The 23,739-nt window shown below is 34.5% G+C and overlaps 1 protein-coding gene across 1 annotated transcript; it reads right to left on the reverse strand.

Moving 5' to 3' along the window:
- Nucleotides 1-15,135: 15,135 nt before the first annotated feature.
- LOC145169316 (homeobox protein knotted-1-like 6) lies at nt 15,136-22,271 on the reverse strand. The gene is made up of 5 exons (XM_079087895.1): nt 21,656-22,271; nt 21,222-21,344; nt 20,950-21,061; nt 15,678-15,913; nt 15,136-15,452 (listed from the first exon to the last, which is right to left on the reverse strand). The coding sequence occupies exons 1-5, from the start codon at nt 22,019-22,021 to the stop codon at nt 15,294-15,296; spliced, it is 996 nt and encodes a 331-aa protein (XP_078944021.1). The 5' UTR covers nt 22,022-22,271; the 3' UTR covers nt 15,136-15,293.
- Between the last annotated feature and the right edge of the window lie 1,468 nt (nt 22,272-23,739).

Consider the following 23,739-nt stretch of genomic DNA (forward strand, 5'->3'; position numbering starts at 1 on the left):
GTCCCCCAATTCACATTTTTTGGGACCAAGTCTTTTCGGTAACACCCATTTTTGAGTCATTCCCCACCCTTTTTAGTTGATCTTGGCACATTGTCAATGATCATTAGGTGTTCATGTTAGCCTCCATCCTATGCTACATGGTGAAATTCCTTAGACCTTCAAAGATGAAAAGAAAAAAAAATGAAGAAGATTAAAGAAAAGCAACAAAATCAAAGAAGAAAAAAAATGAAGAAAAAGAGCAACACAAAAAGAAGAACATGAATCCAAGTTCAAGGCTTTAGATTTATTAAAAAAAAAAGTGGCTGAATATCAAGCAACAAAGAAGCTGAAGACCAAATAACAAAAGTTCAAGATCGAAGACTTAGGTTGTTAGGTTTAGATTTAGGTTAAGTAGAATTTTTATTATTTTATTTTATTTTTGATTTTTGGTGAGAAAAGGCCCCGACGATGAGACGGTAGACTGTAAAGGATAGTACAAGGGAGAAGCCTCTGAAACCGGATGTTTACCTGGAGGCCGCGCTGTAAAACCCTATTTCGTACTATACACTTTAGCCTGACAAATGTAGGAATCATAGTGTATGAAGAGGTGCCTTTCCTTCGTGCACTATGGTCTACATTGGTGATTTAAAGTGTCCCCACTGGTGGCATCTCTGTTTCCTTTGTCTTGCACACCGCAACTACATCCAGCCGTGATCTATTCGCCCATCAAGTGGTTGAGAATGTGGTTTATGGCTCTAAAGCGGGGAACATTTTGAAGATGCGTAGGGTTCATTGAAGGACTAATTCTGACCATGTTGACTGATGTTGACCAAGTTCTATGGTATCTTTCTTTTGCTCTTTTTAGTTTAGCTCATTCCGAGCTCATTTTAGTCTTGTTCTAACTTGAGGACAAGTTAGGTTTAAGCTTGGGGTGATTTGATAGCTTATTTTATTTCCTTATTTTTATTAGTTTATCTTAGATTTTTAGCTCTTTTTATTAGTATTGCATTGTATATTCTTTATTTTCTTTATCATGGATCGTATCGGGGGCTTGTTATGTTGCATGATGAATTTTGCAGGGTTTTGGAGCTTTTTGTGATTGTGGATTAGAGTGAAGACGGCTTAGTGGGCTCCCGAAGCATTATTGGGCTTGGCGGAATCAAAGAAGAAGAATTGGGCTTTGAAAGTTATTGGCTTGGATTATTTGGGCTTGTGAAGATGGATCATAAATTTCTAATTTTGGGCTTGGAGCATCCATTTAGTGGCTAAATGATGATTGGTGGATTCAAATTACATGGACAAGGGGGGGACCAAACGAATCTTTGGTAGTGGAAGGGTGGAGTAGTGGAATGGTGGACCAATGACATTCCAGCAGCATTTGCGCGGGTGGAATTTTGGCTGCGCGGGTACCCGCGCAACTGCCCAGTTTGGGTATTTTGGTCATTTGGCTCACAATAACTCAAGGGGATCAGATCTAGAGGCTCATTCACGAATTTTCCACCATTGGAGACCTGCAAGTGACGATTTGGAGAGCAAAATACTCAATTTCTTTCATCTTTTCAAGTCTTAGGTAGATTCTTGATGCAAATTAATTATTGTTCTTGTTACTTTGTTGCCATGAGTGGCTAATACTCTTATTTGGTTGACTTTGGCTGAAAACCAATGAATGTTTGTGGGTTTTGAAGGATTTATGTTGATTATCAATTTATTCCATGTTTATGATTCTAGTTTACAATTCTTATGCTTATTTGATGCTTTGATCATGAGCTTAGTATTTGATTGAGCAATGGTTGATTTGTTTCATTGATTTTGCATTGGATCATTGAATTTATCTAGAACAAAGGCTTTATGATGGTAGAAATCATCTCTAGCTTATGAATCATAGCTCCTTTATGGATGTGTAAGCATTTGACATCCTCTAGGAATTGGGGATTCCTTCATTCTTAAGGCTAATTGATTTCTTGGGATTAATTGCTTCAATTGACCCTTGATCTTAATTAAGAAGGTGTGTTGTGGGCTTCCCCAACCTCCATACTACCTATGAGGAATCTTGGCATATCATGCTTCATGATTGCTATAACCAATTTGGGATGAAGGATAAGCTTTGTATTAGATCCTAATGATAAACACACAAATGTTCATTGTGTTGAATTGCCTTAGTTAACCAATTATTCCCAACCTTTGAGCATCTCATCAACTTGCTTAATTGCAAGGTTTTTAGTTATTCGAGTATTTTAGTTTTCAAGTAATCAAACAACCCCCCTTTTTAGTTTAATTGTAGTTAGTTAGTTTAATTTCACTAGTTCTATTGAATTGCATTGGTGATTGAATACAACCATTTCCCCGAGGATCGATACCCCTTTTTATCATTATATTACGTTTATTTAGAAATCAAAGGGTGTAATTTGCTTGGTGGACTTGACATTCTCATCAATAAGTCTAATAACTATAACTGCAAGTATGACTTCAGAATCTGATTAGCAATCGTAGCTCTCAAAAGCCGTTGTCGAACTCTGACCTAGTCAATGACGCGTCCTTTAGATAAGGGATCATATAATCCTCCGTTCTGCAAGATATCGTGTGGACAAAGACATGGAACATAATCATTCTTAATGTCCAACATTTTGTTTCCTGGTCTCAGATTTGTTTGACAACGAACTTAATTGAACACATCAATTCAGTCCTGACCGGGCCTGGCACATAAGTCAACACAAGATCATCGAGGGGCCCAAGATATCGCTTTTACCCCTTGAGATAAAAGGAACATATAAACTTTGACTTATATGCTTGTTCAATTTACTCATCAAATCGTACACAACAATACGTTTTATAACATCAAGTTACTGATGCGTTTACGCATTATCAAGGCACAACCAACTCGTAAACAACAACTCATATATCTTGGTTTAAAGATTATACGATATTATCGTCTCATAATTACTCGTGATAAATTCCATGAAATAATTAAAGTGAGTGTGGGTTTAATCCAATACTCAAATCCTATTTCAGGAGTACTCATGAACGTTGCAATAAACCTTTGCAATGTCTAAGCACTTAGACAATCTACAAGCCAATTCATGACAGTCTTCATTCATTATTTACTTCCAAAGTATGATTGATTGTGGATAGTTTGAACAATCCTATTATTCAGGATGTAAAACATGCAAAATGAAACACAAAATAAACAATTGACAAAAGATAGTAAACTTTACCCATAGATAAATCTTCCATTACTTAATCATCAAAGGTCAATTACATTTATATTGTTACAAGTTTCTAACTATCTATCTAATCACTAAAGCTAATGTTGTCCTTCATACCAATGCTCCTTGTATGTTGAATATGCTTAATCCTACTCAGACCCTTTGTGAGGGGATCTGCAGGATTCTCTTCTGACGATACCCTCTTGACGAAGAGGAGTCCTTCTTCTACCCGATGTCTGATGAAGTGGTATTTCCTATCGATTTGTTTGGATCTACCATGATCCCTTGGTTCCTTGGTTAAGGCAACCGCTCCTTCATTATCGCAGAAAATCTCAATGGGCTCCTTTATGGCTGGTACAACTCCAAGGTCTCCAATGAAGTTCTTCAAGCATATAGCCTCCTTTGACGCTTCGCTCGCTGTTATGTACTCTGATTCACACGTTGAATTAGCCACGATCTCATGCTTGTAACTTTTCTAAGTCACCGCTCCTCCATTTAGGGTAAACACCCAGCCCGACTGAGAGCAGAAGTTATCTCTGTCGGTCTGAAAGCTGGCGTCACTATACCCTGTGACTCTTAAGTCATCACTGTCATCAAGTACAAGGACCCAGTCCTTAGTTCTTTGCAGATACTTAAGAATATTCTTAACTGCTGTCCAGTGGGCTTTACCCGGGTTCCCTTGATATCAACTTACCATGCTCAACGCAAAAGCCACACCAGGGCGAGTGATCATAGTGTACATGATCGAGCCAACGGTGGAAGCATATGGTACTCGACTCATTTCCGCTATCTCTGCATCGGTACTCGGACTCTGAGTCTTACTCCATGCTAAAACATTTTAACACTTTGTCCAAGTAAGTACTTTGACTAAGTCCTATTAGTCTATTACTCCTGTTTCTCAAGATCCTTATTCCCAGAATATAGGCAGCATCCCCTAGATCCTTCATAGCGAAACACTTCCCAAGCCAGGACTTAACATTCTGCAAGGTTGGAATGTCGTTTCCTATGAGCAGTATGTCATCGACATACAATACTAGAAAGCTAACTATACTCCCACTAGCTTTTACATATACACAGGACTCATCCTCAATCCTAGAGAAACCAAACTCTTTGACTTTCTCATCGAATCAAATATTCTATCTGCGACACGCTTGCTTTAAACCATAGATGGATTTATCAAGCTTGCACACTCTATTCGGGTATTTAGAATCCACAAAACCCTCTGGCTGGCACATGTAAACATCTTCAGCCATCTTCCCATTAAGGAAAACGGTTTTGACATCTATCTTCCAGATTTCATAATCATGAAACGCAGCAATAGCTAACATAACCCTAATAGACTTGATCTTGGCTACCGGTGAGAAGGTCTCATCATAGTCAACCCCTGGGGTTTGAGTAAAGCCCTCCGCAACCAATCGTGCCTTGAACGTGTGTACCTTACCGTCCATGTCGGTCTTCTTCTTGAAGATCCACTTGCACCTAACTGTCTTACGACCTGGTACATTGTTAACCAAGTTCCAAACTTGATTGTCTTACAGGGACTGGATCTTGCTGTCCATTGCCTCTTTCCATTTGGCAGATTCAAGGTCTGCCATGGCTTCCTTGTAGCTATTAGGTTCATCCAAATTTATCAATGACTATCACTGATAAACATTCCTATGTGATCATGCGACCCTAATTGCTTTGGATCTAAGTTTTTCTCTAATTATACATACAAATAGAAATTCCAAAGCAGCAACCCTAACACTTGCATACAAATCGAAATATATATGAAAACTAGGGTTAGAAGATTACCTTGCTTGCTATCTAGTAATAACAAAGAAGTCCTTGGTTGATCTTGACTTCTGGAAGCTTAGTGCCCCAAGTGTTGCACCTCTAATGGAGTCACAAACACCAATAGCAAAGGATGGGGCCGAAAATGCTTACCCAGGGGGTCCTTAAATAGTTGTGGATGCTAGGGTTTTCAGGTGGAAACCCTAATTACCTCCTTAGGCCATAAGCAACCCATGGACACTCTTTCTAGAAGGCCTTGCACGAATTCTATAGGGCCTCCTATAGATTTCGTCCACTCCCTTCTAAAGGAGTCCATCAGCCCAACATTGCAACTATCAATGATTTGCAATACCAGTCCCCGTTCTTTTAATCAGCTCCTTTAATCCCAAAATTAATAACAAACAAATTTCTGATTAAATACTAATTAAAAAATACGATTTCCAATTAATATATTATTCTTATAATATATTTATAAATCATTAATTAACCTCTTTCTCCAAAAGTCATCCTGTCAAGTTGCTATGGTGAAGGCAACCCAAAAGAACCATGCTACCATCAAATCAAGTACATACCAATTATAGTTATGGGCTTAGACACCTAATCCAACACCCTCTACACCAAAATATGTCCAGAATTTAGTCATAAAACCATTCCCAAGAGCTATAGCAATGAAATTACTAGAAATAACATTAGCTTCATGTAATTGATTAATAGAGCCAGTAATTTTCTTCCAAACCCCCTCCCACTAACTAAAAACTACCCTTCAAACCGCCATCGACCCCATAAAAACATTTAGTAAGTCTAACCCAAAGAGAATTTCCTTTTGAAACTCCATTTATACAGAAGAGCCAAGTTAAAAGCATCCAAATTATCAATATTCAAGCCTCCGCTCTCTTCAGAGTTTAAAGCAACATAACATTTGACCTAATGAATACGTTGTTGATCTTCCTCCATGCACCAAAAAATCAAGATCTACAGGACTCTAGTAAATGACAAACAATGGCAAAAAGTGTAACATCCCAAAAATTCAAATAAAATTTTCACTTTTAAATTCATTTTAGTCAAACGGTAATCATACAAAAACAGTCGGGAGTATATCATAATAACATATCATTACAAAATCCCAAAATCACATGATGCGGAAAATCATAAGTGGATGTGGTGCGATCAGACCGGACCCTTCCCTTTTGAGCTCGAAGTACCTGAAACATAAACTGAAAACCGTAAACACAAAGCTTAGTGAGTTCCCCCAAAATACCCCATATCATACATACATAACAGTCAAGCATATATGGGTGCCCACAACCCCTTCGGTATCTTTCAACCGATATTGGGTATATTTCAAACCATTCGGTCTCTTTAAACCGGTACTGAGTATTTCTCAACCCATTCGGTCTCTTTCAACTGGTAATGGGTATATTTTAACTCCTTCAGTCTCTTTCAACCGGTATCGGGTCTATTTCACCCCCTACCACTACCACATAATATCATAACAAAAGAGTCACAGAGACATCAAGCAAATACAGGCATAAAGGAAAATTGTCACGAAAACAATCAACATACTACAAGCATAAACGAGTGGGCCGACATTGGTGCCTTCCACCCACGAATACAGTGAATGAAACTCACCTCAGACTGAAGATATCAAATTACACTTGGGCTGCTGACTCACGAAATGCACTCACTTGATCACAAGTACAAAATCCTAATTAGAATTTAGGTCGATAATCTATCCCGAGAGTCCAAACCCTAAATCCTAGCTTTAAGGAAAATGGTACTTAATCCTTGCCCTATTGGGCCTAACCCACCAAGGCCCACATACAGTTAGGCCTAAGGCCCAAAAGATGCCAACTCAAAAAAATAGGTCCAAGTCTAAAAGCCCATCACAAAAAAACTCATGGCCCAACAAGGGCCCAAAGTCCTTAAATCCCAAAATGGCCCGAAATAAGCCCAAGCTCCCCCTCTGGTGAGTACCCTCGGCGTACTTCCAGTACACCCAACGTACTCACGGCCTTCGCACCCACGAGACTTCATGAGCGTACGCGTAGCGTACCTCTAGGTACGCCCGGAGTACGCTACAGTTGGCCAAAGTCCATCTTCAAGGTATTAATCAGTTAAGACCTAACGTTAAATTTTAGATCTAAGCTTATTAGAGTGTCTTAAGCCATATAGTTGCAAACTTTATGCTTTTGCATGTCTTAAATGGGTCAAATTTTGAACTAACTTCATGAACCCAACTTCAACCCTTGCATGGTTGAACTTAATCCATCAAGACAACATTTTTATGCTCAAGGGACATCAAATACATTCGGATCTAACATTATTTTCTTCTAGAGTAGTTTATACACTCAAGAACCACCTTAAGGACCATAATATTAAGAATATATCCCTAAACTAAAACTAACACATGGAGTCATCAAGGTAGGAGCTTTTAACCTTTAATAAGCTAGAAATGGTGAGAAACCTCTGGATATACAAGCTCTTGCTGGTCCAATGCTTCTTCACAAATCTCCCTCTTCTTCACTAAGCACCCAAACACACAAAACACCCACACAAACTCAAACTTTAAGGAGAATGAATTAGGGTTTCGATATATGGCTCAAGAGGCAAAGGAGGTTGTTAAGGTAAAGAAGGTGAAGGGCTTAATGTGTTTAAATAAGGTGCAAACCCTAAAAATTAGGGTTTGCCTCTGGATCGCGTACGCCCAACGTACGCAGGGGACACCCCCGATCCGCGCATGCATTGAGTATGTCGTGCGTAACCTGTGTATGCCAACGTACTCTGGTCTAGTCCACGGGTAAAAGAAGTTTAATGCAACAATTTTACTTGGCGAATCCGAACGTTACAAAAAGTCTGAACATGGAGCACAAATAAATACCAAGACTCCCCAAAATGGATTTGGTAAGAGTCAAATGACCACCAATATGCAATAATGTCTCTTTCCAAGATGATAATCTTATCTTGAAACAATCAATAATCACATCCTACCCTTTAACACGCACCATAGACTCACCAACAGGAATTCCAAGATAATAAAAAAGGGAATGAAGTCACAACACAACTAGTGATAGAAGCCAAGGAAGTAACTTCATCATCATGCACCCCAACACCTAAAAGACTAAATTTAAAGAGATTAATCCTTAAAAAAGAGAGCAAATAAAAACACCAAAGAATATGAATGAGATTAACAACATTTCTCTCACTCCACTCACCCATAAAAAGAGCATTATCATCCGTAGAGAAAATGTGAGATATAACTAAGTCTCTTGCACCCAAAGAAACACCACGAACGACAACCTCTACTGCTACATCCTCCATATCCACATGAAGCCCTTCTATGACAATAATAAACATGAAAGGAGAAATCGGGTCACCCTGCCTTATCCCTCAGAATAGTTAGAAGTGATCAATAGGGCTATCATTCAAGAGAACCAAAGATCTAGCATTTTTAAACATACCTCTAACCCTTTCTCTCCAACCATCACCAAAACCCCCAAAAGTCATAATTTGGTCTAAGTTATCCTAACTGATAGAATCATATACCTTTTCAAAGTCAACTTTAAAAATCATCATATTTTGTTTTTTAAAACCGCGATACTAACTTGTTTGCCATTAACAGACCATCTCAGATTTGGTGACCCTTCATAAAAGTTGTCTGCTCAACCCCAATGACATCATGAAACACCAAAGCAAGTCTTTTCGCTAACAATTTAGCAATAACTTTAAATTGTAAATCAATAAGACTAATTGGTCTATAATCCTTTACGAGAATCGAACTATCAACCTTAGGAATGAATGTAATAAAAGGTGAAGTGCATCCGAAAGGAATAACCAGTTTATGGTGAAATTCCTGGACAAAAACTATAACATCCGGACCTAAAATGTTCCAAAAATGCTTGAAAAACCTGAAAGAAAAAACCATCAAGCCTAGACGCCCGATCACCGCCAGAATCCCAAACCGCAGACTTGATTTCGTCATTTGTAAACTCTGCTTCAAGCATATTTATAGCTTTCGCAGTGACTGAAGAATACCTATCACTTTAAGACGCCAACTTAATACCATTGAACGACTGAAATTTAGAAGCATATAGATCAAAGAACTGTTTTTTACCACCATTGGATCTGTAACCTACTCCCGTCTACCGATATACCACGAACCATCAATTGGCTCCTTTTTTTATCAGATAACCATGGGAAAAACTGGAGTTCTCATCACCCTCAACCAACTACACACACAAACATATATATATATATATATATATATATATATATATATATATATATATATATATATATGTGTGTGTGTGTGTGTGTGTGTGTGAGAGAGAGAGAGAAAGAAAGAAAGAAAGAAAGACTGTTTGTGTATGTGTATGTGTGTAGAGGGTTCATTTGAGACAAGCATTTTTTTTTTGCAAAACAACCTTTTAAATTCAATTCCAAATGAAATTATTCTTTTTTCTAACTCTTCGTTTTTATCTTGGATACACATTTGAATAAAGAAAACCACTTATTTTATTTACTAAAGCATGGCATTTTACTAGTAGAACCTAAGTACTATACTATAGAAACCGAATACAAACACTATTAGTTTAGCTTCGTTCTTCCTAAACTTTTTGATGTATTCAATCGTGCTTAGGCTACGTTTTATGATATATTTTATGTACCACGATCCATTCCAAAGTTTACTTTAACCACACACACACACACATATATATATATATATATATATATATATATATATATATATATATATATATATATCTAACAATTTCTCACTATAGAAATATACTTTGTCCCTTCCACCAAATATAATAACCTACTTTGCTTTTTTATATATATATATTCATGTCTGAGTAGTAAATGTTTTGCACCATTTCCCAATACATTTAATAAAATAATATAACACATAGGACATGTTTGACACCATTTCATATATTGTCTCATTTTGCCTAATATTTCAAGATTCTTGTTTGTGTATGTGCTTGAAATGAATTTTGCCTAAACATGGGCCCTTGATCATCAATATACCCAGAATAAGTAAAATTTACTCATCGGATCATTATTTTTCCAAGATTAAATAAAATTTACTCACCGGATTCATGCAATATTTTTCTCAACTTTGAACATTAATAACTTTCTTATATAAACTCGTATTATGATATGATTATTTTGCTAAGTGTTCTTCATTGTTATAGTTACATCTCAAAACCTAGAAGATATTGTTTTGTTTCACTTAAGCCCAAGTTCTATAACCCTAGAGTTAAGTTGTTGGTCATTCAAACCATAAACAACTTGTAACATACATTTTCAAAATGGCATAACTCCTTCATTGAACTCAAAATGGTTTGTTTCGTTTTGACTTGTCTTATTACAGTGTCATATGTACATTGGAACTTTTATATCACAATTATCATGTATTTGTGCCAGGTTTCTAAGGTTCCAATGTGGGGAACTTACCATTTTGTGAAAATTATATACTTAACTTATTTTCTAACATTTACTCTAACATTGCACAACATGCACTCTAAACTTGTTGCTTTTCATTAGTTAGTGTACATACAAAATAATCAAACATATATTTCATTGTAATGACCATTGGAAATCATTTTTGGGATTCTTGACTAAGTTGCTATTTTCATACCATTTAATAAAATCTAACTTCACATAACTAATTTATCAAGTTCAAATATATTTAATTTAATTATTTTAATATGCCAAATATTTTAATTCTAGGATGTTACAAGTAATTTCATAACTAATTACTTATGAAATAAAAAAATTGTTTTAAAAGAGCTTTTCTCACATAAAGATGATGAAACTAGTAAACTGATCATGGAATGTGAACTTTTAGTTTTGCTATTGTAAATACTTATATTTCTTTTAATCTACTTGCTTGTATGATTAAATGATGAAATGGAAGTTAAAAGACCATTGAAAATTCAATGTGTTGATAATGATTTAAGTATTGAACATGCTTGTGATGTAAATTTGTATGAGTAAAGAACCAAATCAAAAAAGAATAAATCTTTCGCTAAGCTTTCAATCAATGTCAATTATCACTATAATCTCCCAATTGTATGTTATCTTGGTGTGGTGCATCTAACATTCTCGAGAATGTGGGAGAATGTGTTGACAATGAATCAGGGAATATACCTTAATGTTGTTGACTTTATTAATCTAAAATCATAGATGAAGTATTTATCTGTAGATCAACCTATATGATGTTATCGGAAATATGAATTGACGTTGACTTAGTAAATATAAAAGCATAGATAAAATCTATCGCATCATTTTTTTGAAAATAATATTGGGTTAATATTATTTAAAACCTTATATGTTGTGCTTTTTTGTTTTTTGTTTTTTCATTTTTTAATAATGAGGGATCATTTATGTTGCAACCTCCCTCAACCATGGATGTTCTCTCTAACCTTATCTCCACCACCGAGATATCTCATTTTCTTTGGCGGTACCCGTTAACCCAAATGTCGTAGTTGATGCCAATTTCTCCTCTCACCACCCTTTATCCCTTGCTCCACTTCTACACCACCACCACAATCTCTTTCCCCTCTTCTACCAAATATCTTTCTAGATGAAACCACCGTCGCTGCCTCACATATCCGAAGAGTCGACACTGCCATCCTTACTGTCATAGCTTGGAAACATATGCCTTTCACCACCAACAACATGTCATCCCTTCACCACCGTTCACGACGTCTAGAGCCCCGACCCTTACTTCCTGACATCTCATGCCTTCACCTTGCTAGAAGAGGTCGCCAACAAAAAGAGACACATACCAATGGCACATTTACTATGCCAATTCAAGACAGACTAACGTCGTCGCCTTCTCCTCCCACCCTACACTCTTCTACTTCTTCTTCTTTGTTGGTGAGTGATTTAGGGTTAGGGTTTTTTTTAAAAGAAATCGTGATTAAGTGTTTGTGGTGATGGTTATTGTGGTGGGATTGGTAGTAGTTGATGATAATGGTGATGGTGATTGGTATTGGTTATAGTGTGGTTGTTAGGCCATCCGGTATCCTTACAATACATATACACGTAAAAAAAAATAGCATCATCGTCATGCACTTTCACAACATACCCACTATACATTTGGGGATGGTGTTCACTAATGAAGAATTAGTGAAGGAGAGAGAGAGAGAGAGAGAGAGAGAGAGAGAGAGAGAGAGAGAGGGAGACAAAGACTTGCATAAACATATGTGATCACCACCACTCCACAACACACCTACTATGCTTTGAGGTGGTGTTCACTAGTGAACCTCCCCTCCACATAGGATTCAAATATGATAGTTACGCGTGAAAAGCCTCCATACTGTATGACCTTAGTGCGTCTGGTGGCAATAATGGTGTGGTTGTGATCAGAGATGTTTGGTGGTCATTGGTTATTTTGATTGGTGGTGGGTCTGAGGTGGTGATGGATTCAATGGCGAAAATCATGGTGGGTGGAGTTAATGGTGGATTCATGGTAGGTGGGTGATGTTATGGTTCTTTTACAGAAATGGTCTTTGTATTATTAAAATATTTCAATAAAATAGAGAAAATAAAAATAAAGACAACTTCGTCATTTAACATCCATTTAATGGAGGATTATCTAAGGACCACTAATACAACAATCGCAAACTACATTCTAGTTTTTTTTCTAGTTGTTTGGTGTCTTTCAAGTCTGTTATGGTTGATTAATAATATTTTTCAATTTTTTTTGCATCACTAAAAAACAAAGCAATTAAATAACTTACAGGTTGCAAAACAAGCTGTAAAGTACACATGAATGTCAACATCAATTCAAATCCATTTGCAGGCCCGACCATGACATGTCGGAGGCATTGTGCGAAAATCAAAATGAGGCCCCATAAATTTTTTTGTAAAGTATTATTAAGTAAAAAAAATTTATCACCAAAATTCAAAACTCAAAGTTACTATCAAACATCTCGTAAATTCATGACCATAACATCATGTATCCACTCAATAAATGTTCTAGTTTCTAGGATCATACATGTTCATTGAAGTATCTTCTTTGTAGTTCAAATTCTTATTCTCTAGGTTTTTCCACAACATCATGAACTTCTTCTTTAGGTTTTTCCACAACTTCATGAACTTCATCCATGTTTTCTAGCACATGTAATTCAACTTTTTCTTCTCTATGTTCTTACGTAACTAATTCCTTATTACGATGGTGTTTCGTCATTTGTTTAACGATGAATCGTTTGATACATCCTCTTTAACTATGAATACATTATTTTTCTTTTTATGTTTAGAACAACCCGACTCAAATTTTCTAGTTAGAGGCAAAAAAATTTAACAAAAAAAATCAATGTTAATAACTTAACAATATATATTTGTAATATATATCAAAAGTTATTGTTTAAAATAGTTAGAGCAACAAACAAAATTCTTGTTTTCTAACATTCTAAGTATTAGACTATATTATATTAATATTAAAAGTCAAAAAATGGAAAGCCCATCGAGGCCCTCTCCCACCCCATCCTAAAATTTGTTAATGATCTATTATAACCCCTCTATACCAAACATTGAAAAGCTAAAGTTATAAAACTAAGTGATAGTGTGATAAATATAATTCACAAGACACTATACTATATGTAATGAAAAACAAGAACATTGTTTTTTACTTTCTCTACTTTATTATTCTTTAACTTCATTATGAATTCATAAATAAATCATTCAAAAAATGAGCATTTAGCCTGGGAGAGAAAAAAGCTAAGCTCCGGTGGGATTTGGAAAATTTAAAGAGAGGCGAGCAACACCGACAATCTATTTGAACTTATACTATAAACATATATGTATTTTTTATATAGATATTTTCCTTAAATTTTTTATAAATATAAAATTTATGATAAATTTTTGATTTTTTAATTTTCTTTCATTTTTTTACAATTAAAATTACTTTAAGATTGCAACCAAATGTTACATTGTGTCTATAGTTAGCTGCTAATTTTCTTTAATAAAAACACATAAAATGTATTTTATGAAAATACCAACACCATTACTATATATTTTCTCTAAATTTGGAGGCCCCTTAAAATCGGAGACCCCATGCAACACACCACTCGCACACCCTCAGGGCCACCACTCTCCATTTGTTTTGAAATATGTACTAAATTTTGTATATTTTTCATAAACTTTATAAACTGTTTAAAAGTATTCTAAAGAGTTTTATTTAAAAAAGTTGTCATGTACTTTCATAGGATATCTAAATAATGATAATTGTGAAGTACACATGAATTTCAAAATCATTTTTAAAATCTTTATTTAAAATATAAACGACAATTTCAATGTTATGCGGGAGAAGGTTCGTTATTAGCTATAATGCTCATCAACCTCTATGGAGCCGTGTCGCAAACCTTTCTCACAACCACACCTAAATGGAGCTACAAAGATTATAACTTGGGTTCAGATCTTCCATAAGCCTTGTCAAAGAAGCCATCTTGATGATTAACCTCTATTTCAACTATGTACCAAATTTAGAACGTTTTTGATCAACCTACATGTGTTTGACGTACAAAACCTTGATAATTTTTCGAGAATATTGTAATTAAACGTTTGGTAACACTACTAAAATAGCTTATAAACTAGTTGTCTTAGATTAAACTTAATTATTTATAGAGGGTTGGCGTGATGACCACACCCCCATCAACCTAAGGCCGTACATAGCATGGGTATTTTGTAATTCGGCATGTTAAACAGTTGCAAAATAGGCGGTCATAAATAAAGATATAAGCCCGATCATTTTGTTAAAGTACATTTTTAAGTGTAGTCATTTTTGTTATAGTTAGATTTTGTAGGATTGTAATAACTATCAATAACTGGATAAACCAGATTATTGTAATTATTCTTAGTTGTATTATTATTACTTTGTCCAGGCTCGAGAAGACAACGTTAATAGATACAAAGCACATTAATTAGGGTATATATGAGACAAAAGTGTGGTGTTTGGCATGTAGGTAAAAGACACATAAAAGGATCACACAGAGGAAAAGACATGCGTAGACAAGATAGAACACAGGCCCAAAAGACCTCACATACAAAAGCATAGATAATTTCTACCAAATTTAGCCCTCCCTATGCCAAGGACCTTAAGGCCACACACTTTTATGACAAGGGTAAAAAAGGCAAGAAAATAAGACAATACAAAGTATTCATGTATATGTGCATTCAAATATATGTACTTATTTCCACAAAATGACATGATTGGTTGGTTGATTACTTGACCCCAATTGTAACCATTGAATTATTATATATTATTGTTAAGTAAATATACACGAGCCCATTTCCATTTCCATTTCCATTTCCATTACCCTTAATAATTTAATCGTCATAATAATCCTGACCAGAAAAACTACCCATCATTGCTAAGTGCATATTTTCAGATGGTTTCCAATGGCGTTTCCTTTGATTTATAAACCAGTTGTTGATTTGTTTCTGATCTAGTCCCGTTGATTCAGCCAACCATATTTTATCAGCCTCCTACATCATCATCGATCAATATTAGTTATTATTATTATTTTTTTTTTTTTATCAAATACGTACCCCTGTAATTACCCTTTATATATATATATATATATATATATATATATATATATATATATATATATATATATATATATATATATATATATATATATATTTTATCTTTCTAAAAGGTGATATATAGAGAAGGGTAATAATTAATAAAAAGTTGTTGATTGTTACCGTGGGGTAAGGCCATTTGTAATGTGAATCCCACCATTCAAGCAAAGTTTGTCTTGCTTCATTTGGGAGCTTTCCTTTCTTTTTCTTTTTGGAGAATTCATGTTTAAGGGAACTTATATGACCTCCGAATTTTCTCAATAACGTATCTTTCAGTTCCTGATCTTCTCGGCTCACTTGTTGTGTGTTTTCTGTCTCCCCTCCACTAAATTCTTCTTCCGACGATACTGCTCCATCATCTGTAAAAATCATCAATATAATCATCCATTTACATCATAAAGCTGCTTATAACAGATTTAACAATAGTTGGTTTTATACAGTTTTTTTGTTTTGCTTATAAATAAATAATTGCTTAGAGTTGATAAATATTTAATGAAAGGAGTATAATGCACGAAGGACAAATTAAAGTCGTTTATGAATAGTGTGGTGTATAGGACAAGTGCTCGTTAGGTCGTTTCAGTGTCAGTAACAACTAAAACTGACTGATTGACGGGGGAGTAGAGTAGAGTAGAGTAGGTGGATACCCCACCATCAAATCAAAGTGTCAGCAAAACACACTCCCCAAAACCAGCAATATCTTTCATGTTGATTTTTTCCTGTTTCCTACGTCGCCACAGACAAAATTTGCAAACTTTACCCACGCAACCCCCGCACGTCTCTCTCTCTCTCTCTCTCTCTCTCTCTCTCTCTCTCTCTCTCTCTCTCTCTCTCTCTCACACACACACACACAGAGAGAGTCGGCCACTAGCCTTACAGCCTTCCATCCCTTATTTCCATCGATTTGTAATTGCCATGAGAATTAAGAAAGCAAAGCATCCCTTATTTCCATCGATTTGTAATTGCCATGAGAATTAAGAAAGCAAAGCATCGTAAGCTGGAAAATATGGAAATGTTCAGGAGTTCATGAGTATATAAATACGTAAAACCCTACAACTACAAGCCAAAAGACTTTAAATCCATAAACAGTACCAGAGTGCAGCAAAAAACCACTAAGCGCATTCAATGTTCGATCCAGAAGAATTTATGATTTTGTTACGTTTAGTCGGGTTTTTTTTTTTTTTTTTTTTTTAATATCTATCAAACATTTACTGTGTATTCTTCAAAAGAAAAAAAAATGATAGTTTTTTTAACAATTAAATAATTACACCTTGTTTATCCGAACTGTTCTATAAAGTTTCTTGTCGCTTTATAAACACGCAATTAAATAAATAAAAATAATACATTTCACATATAACGCCATAAACAAAGATAGCATTATTTCAGAGACTATTAATCAAATTATAATGAAGATTTAAAGGGTTATAATGAGTAATGATTAATGAGTATTATCTGGTTTTAATTGGTAGATCAATTTGTTTAAATGACTAACCTCTAAACAGCTAAACTATACACTTCCTCTCAAACAAGATATGAAGCTTGAACTTGTGGCTGAAAACAAATATCTAATAACCCTTCGTCCTCCCTACCAATCTTTCACTTTCTCTTCATTAATGAAAGTAAAAGATTCCATATATCATTATTTTATATGAATAGGAACAAAATATAAGAAGATATTAATTTTTGTAGATTAATTGTTATCATCAAACTATGCAAGCCATCACGGCCAAGATCTCATAAAACATTGAAAATTATATTATTTTGATTTAAACCTTTTGTTAAACAAATGACACGTCCTCCAGATCGAAGGTCCCACAAAATGACACGTCGGCCAAAGGGCCATATAGACCGTGAGCGAGTTGACAGGTCAACAGATTACCACCACCACCACCCCCCACTAGACAGTGCTTGTGTGAGACTACGAATACGAAGTTTTTCTTTTTAGTGAAAGCTGCAAAAAGCAGGCAGCGAAAACCACGGGAGTCCATGTGATGACTTTTCAACCACACAACCCCATCACATCACATCCCAACCCCCATGCATAAATAATAGTAATAATGTATGTACCCATGCCCATATGCGTTTGCACCCCATCCAATCATTTCTCAACTCAAAAATCAAAACCAAAACAAATTTTTCAATGACAAAATCACCATGGAAAAAGAAACACCTAAACATCATTCTCTACTCGTATCTTTTTCTTTGCCAAAAGAGAATTTTATTTAAGCATTTATGGCGTTGAGGTTGATGTCAGTGTGGATTCCTATCCTCTCAAATTTCTACATCGATGGAATTTTGGAATTTTTACTGTTCCAAACAGAATTGACGACGAAAATTCATCCAAAGACAAAGACAAAGACAAACGAAATTTAAATCACTTCGAGACATTAATTCCACCACTTCTTTATATATGTAGTGCTGACACGGGACACATTGTGGGCAAACGGATTGGGCTAACTCAACTTGACACCAATGCAATTCTTTATATTTTTCATTTCATAAACAATACATATACTTATCAAATTTCATTATTATATGGTGAAATCATTTTTTACAATAATAAAACCTCTAAAAGACCAACTATTTTTACCACATCAAATTTCTAGTAAAGCTAAACAAAACTTTATCATTACAAACATAAGAGTTCCTTTAATTAAAATAAACTAATTTATCCTAATATGTGTTTTAGATATTTTATAGAACCCCTTAAATCCTAATCTTAATTGTCTTTTTCTGTGACCACCTATATATATATATATATATATATATATATATATATATATATATATATATATATATATATATATATAGACTTTTGGCATAATTAGTATCTTTTTAATGAATAATGATATTTTTTTCTACAAAAGAAAAAGTATTCAATAGTAAGAAGATAAGAAATTAAATTGTCTCCTACTTTTTATGCCTACAAATATTCCTACCCACTAATATTATGACACGTGTCACTATTCTATATTTACTTAACTATCAAATTCAGAGTATATTAGGAATATATTAAATAAAATTAAATTGAATGGTGGAATGATGACACGTGTCATAATGTTAGTGATATGAATATTTGTAGTTATAAAAGGTAGGAGGCAATTTAATTTCTCTAAGAAGATTGACAAACATAATTTGATATGTACATATGATTGAGAGGTGTAGTAAAAGTCTAAAACTAATGCTATTAAATATAACATAAAATAACGTAAAAATACATTTAATAAGTAATTCAATTCAAATGCTACTTACTACTAGCACTCCATAAACATAAAGTGATATGACCTACCTCCAGCGTACATGTATGGGTACTGGGGAATGAAATGCAACTATTTCTTTCTCAAGGGAAATTCATTCTTTTGACTAAAAAGGTCCACTAGACTAAGATATTTCAACAATGCAAAAAGATGTCACCTTTCTGAAATCGAACACATAATCACGAATGAACAATTACTGAATGCTAAACAGATAAAAAACCATGTGATAAAAATAAAATTTGCGTCAAGTACCAAAATAGTTTCCATTTACATGCAGGACAATAAGAACATGAGAACAATCTATGCACGTGGTTATATGCCTTGAAAGCAGAAAATATGATTAAAAGGCAACTGAAATGCAATAAAAGAAAGCAAAACACATGAAGCCAGTGAAAAGTTAACTTGTACTTTAGAGTATATATAATAATAGTTACTAAACCATAGAAATCTGAGTGTCCAAAACAAGATCTTTTGTCATAAATATGAATTACTTTCATTAAAATAATGGGTTTAAGCATCAAAGGCTGCTAAAAAGGTTAAGACTTGCATGATCTCCACCACTCCATTTGGAGATGGAGACAAAGAGCCGAATATTTCTGACCAAAACGCATGGCTTGAAGTTAATAAAAATATGGATAGAATGAAGCTATTAAAGAATTCAAAAAGGAAAGTTAAGATCAAAACAACCAGTGTACTTGGTTTAATTAACTATTAACTAACTATATATCTCAGATCAATAGAGAATCCATATGAACAGAAAAGGGGGAAAAGAACAGAAACAACAACTAGAGCATCAAACCTTAACATGGCCTTCTTTTGGAAAATTTTCTCATGATTCAGATAGAGGAGGACCACATGGAGCAAGTATCAACTTAGAAAATAGTATCATTAGAATAGATTATTAATCTATACTTCATATATTAATCTCCATGCATTAATTAACTCTTTATTTAATTATTCATGTTATTTTCACAAATTATCCAATAACTCTGATCGAAATTAAGAAAGCATGAAGTTTCACATTTTTGTAGCATATTGACATCTACACATATTATCAGTTTGTGCATACAAATACTATTAGTATATAACAAAAGACTAACACACCGTTAGATTGCAAATATATAAACCTATTAAAAAAGGCTAACAAAAGACATATTATCATTTTGTCCATATATCCTACTTTTATAGATCCTGCAACTTGTTTGGAAGGTCTTATCTAAAGCATAATTATCACACTTATCAGATTTCAAAAGAATATACATAGTAATATGAGAATTCACAAAGGAAGCTCTTCCTACACAAAGATCTTAGTTGCTTACCAAAAGAAGATGCAAAACAACCAGGTTTTTCTGCCATTCGATCAATTACTATGAAACTATTTAACTAACTCCTGATTTAGTATTTTTATGAAACTATCTGACCAACTCCTGACACAATATTTGTATTTATAATGTCTACTTGAAGTCTTGAACTGTAAAGGAAAACCAAAAGCAAAGAAAAACCTCATGCGTGACAGAAAAACACCGAAAATAAATGCTGTTCCAAGGTCCATGATTGCATGTCTCTCGTAGTTTTAATTTTTATTTTTCTATCAAGAATCAATATATAAGTAGTCGCGTACCAAAACACGCACATATACATTCCTAAGACTTCAGTGTGTGCGCACAGCTGATATAGTAAAATTCGAAACACATCTAGTGAGAAAAAGAGTAACATCCAGACTTTTGATGTAGTTGTACAGGTGTGTGTATATATATATATATATATATATATATATATATATATATATATATATATATATTCCACAATTAAATATTTCCTTTTTTAAAACTTTCATCATGCTTAAGCTTAATCACTTCATCTCGTCTAAACACAAAAACATGGAAAGAATCGTGAACAAGAAATGACAATCTAGCCGATAAAGGGATCTCCTGTTTGTGTCCGTAGTCAGGAGTTGAAGTCTAGACTAGAGAGAGAAAGAGAGCAACTAGGACTCTGAAAGGGGAAGAAGAACAGCGAGGGCAGTAGAAGGCTAATATGAACCAGCTCCTGATGCTAACATACGCCGACTACAACCCTCGCCATACATAAATTTGCTTTTGATTAAAAAAACTGATATCAGAGAGGATATATGAACGAACCTTTACAGAGATTTCCCAGTTGCGTTTCTATGTTGTTGAGGAAAACAGTAGCTTCGTCAAAAGGCCTTGCGAGATCGGACTTGTATTTCCCTAACACTTGGCAGTAAGTTTCCTAAACAACCATATACAGCCACAGGATCAGAAAATGTTTTCATCTGTTCATGTTCATGGTGTTTGATAACAAATACTACATGATTATGGAGATAAAAAAATAAAAAATAATAAAAAGAACTAAGGAGATCAATAGGATGCAAAAGAAGGTCGATACGAACCATGAACTCGTTGAGCTCAGGATCTGCTCCTAAGCACGTAGAGGCGGCAGCGTTCCGCATACAAACGTCATTTTCTCGACGGATTTCGTCTAACAAACATACCATTTCAGGAGGAGCACCTAACTGTAAAATGAAATACGAACCAATTTATTCACATAGTTGGAGTATATAAATACAAAAGGAAAGATACACTTCAAAACTTTGAACCAAAAATTTGCTGGAAAGCGCAAAGGATTTAGTTTCACTTGATGTCTACAGCGCATGTTACGTGTTGATCCTCGTGAAAATAAGCCGATTGTTCAAAACAATATGAAATTCAACAGATCATTACTGGTTTAATGCGACAGTAAGCTCGCGACGATAAACGAACAAACAGCGGAAGAGATGAGTGCGTAAAATTAATACTTATCAGAATTAGGTTTTATTTCAATAACCTTTTGACAATCGATAAAAGCATCAAGCAACTTCGGATACAAAGGATGAGAAGCGATTCTTGCTTTGATGATATCATCACAGGCATCAACATGATGATCATCACTAACGTTCCCGTTTCTATTCTCATCACGTTGTCGACAGCTTCGACGTCTCGGAAGAAGAGTCTGATCAGGCGTTGCTGCGATGGAAACAGCTTCGGTTATGATAGAAGCAGTCGCTGATAATAGATCACCAGATCCGTAAAACGTCCGGTAATGATCAACGGAAGTTGAGTGATCGCCGTGGTAGTCTGACGGCGAAATCAGGTTAGTTTCCGGTGGAATAGTGTAATCGGACATGGAATGGAAACCGTACATCTCTTCCATGATGAATTTAACTGATTTCCAGACTAAATACTAACTAAATAATTGTTCTACCGAAGATGAAAGATTAATCGAGTATGAGTTAAATGATGGTAGTTCCGTCTTCTTGTGTAAGTTGCCAGAAGAACAGTTAGGGTTCTGCTTTGGAGGATGCTTTTGGATTTGGTGGATAGTGTAGTAGAGAGAGAGAGAGAGAGAGAGAGAGGGTTTAAAGGTATAGCTGAAGGAAAGCTTGTTGAGTGTCGTGTACAATTTAAACCATGATGGACGAATACCTTTTTACTTATTCCAAAATAAAACATGGAATCACACCGTTCTCATAATTGGAATAGAGTTTTGCATTTAGTTTTTATGAGAAAAAGTTTTAAAAAGTTAACAGCAATCTTTAATTTTTACGGTTTATAGGTGGGGTTTTTCGGTTTAAACTTCACAAAAAAAAATAAATAAATAAATAAATATTTAAAAGTATTTACGTATCTATAAGAAATGGTTATAAGAAATGGTTCAAATGAAAACACAAAATATTAAAATTCTTAAAAAATCTCGTTTAATAGTTATATATATATATATATATATATATATATATATATATATATATATATATATATATATATATATTTTAAACGAGATTTTTTAGGAATTTTAATATTTTGTGGTTTTCAATTGAATCATTCCCTATATATATATATATATATATATATATATATATATATATATATATATATATATATATATATATATATTATCACCTATATTAAAATCCTAATTTTTGTCTTATGGTAATAAAATGGCAAAATCGTGATTTTTTTAGTCTAATATTTTAATTAATGCGTTCATTCATATTTTAACACAAAACTTATATAAAACACAATTTTATACAGTCCATTTACAGTTTAATACACAAAATTCACAATTTAATACAACCACTTTTACACTAATTCTTAAATTAGAAAAGTCAAATTCAAACTCTATCACCCCCACAACCACCACACTACGCCACTAGGGATGACATCCCCTAATTTCTCGGTCAGAAAAGACCGATTTAATTTATGCTTTTTAAAATAAAATCAGAGAAATCTTTTTAAAAGATGTTGCGGAATTGGTCCCCAAAACAAAATATGATAAAAGTTTGTCAAAACCTTTCTTTAAGAAATATACAATTTCATTTCATATCAATACCTCGGGATGTCATATTCCGATACAGTCAAAAGCATAAACAAGACATTATAAGTCTTTCAACAGTTATTTACAACTACTGGCCTATAATCCAAAATCTCTCATCGTCCTCCGACTATGCTCGGGGTCCACTACCAGTAACATAAAAAGCTGAGTGGGTCAGGCTTGGGAGCCTGGTGAGCACATAGGGTTTTCAACCCACAGTAATAATAAACTTATTAAATTCACCAATCAACAATAACCTTGATTACCCGTTCCCGTTATCCTCACTTTACGTCCCTAAACACTTATCACAAGGGACCTAGCCTAAAAATATCATCGGGATGGACACTACTGCTAAGAGCTTTCCTCAGCCATACATGTCCTAAAGGCAACCATGAGGGGGATGGAGTACAGCGAATGAACACTCTAGTTCATTACACCTACAGGTTGCGGGCCTGCCAGTGTTGCACTGGACTGTCTAGAAAGTCCGTGGTCGTCATCCAAACTCCGCTAGATGAATGGATCTCAAATCACATCGAGGTCTCTCATCACTTTTATTTCAT

This window comes from Lactuca virosa, chromosome 4, assembly GCF_052849685.1.
Source record: "Lactuca virosa cultivar CGN04683 chromosome 4, Lactuca_virosa_CGN04683_v6, whole genome shotgun sequence".
Lineage (NCBI taxonomy): Eukaryota > Viridiplantae > Streptophyta > Magnoliopsida > Asterales > Asteraceae > Lactuca > Lactuca virosa.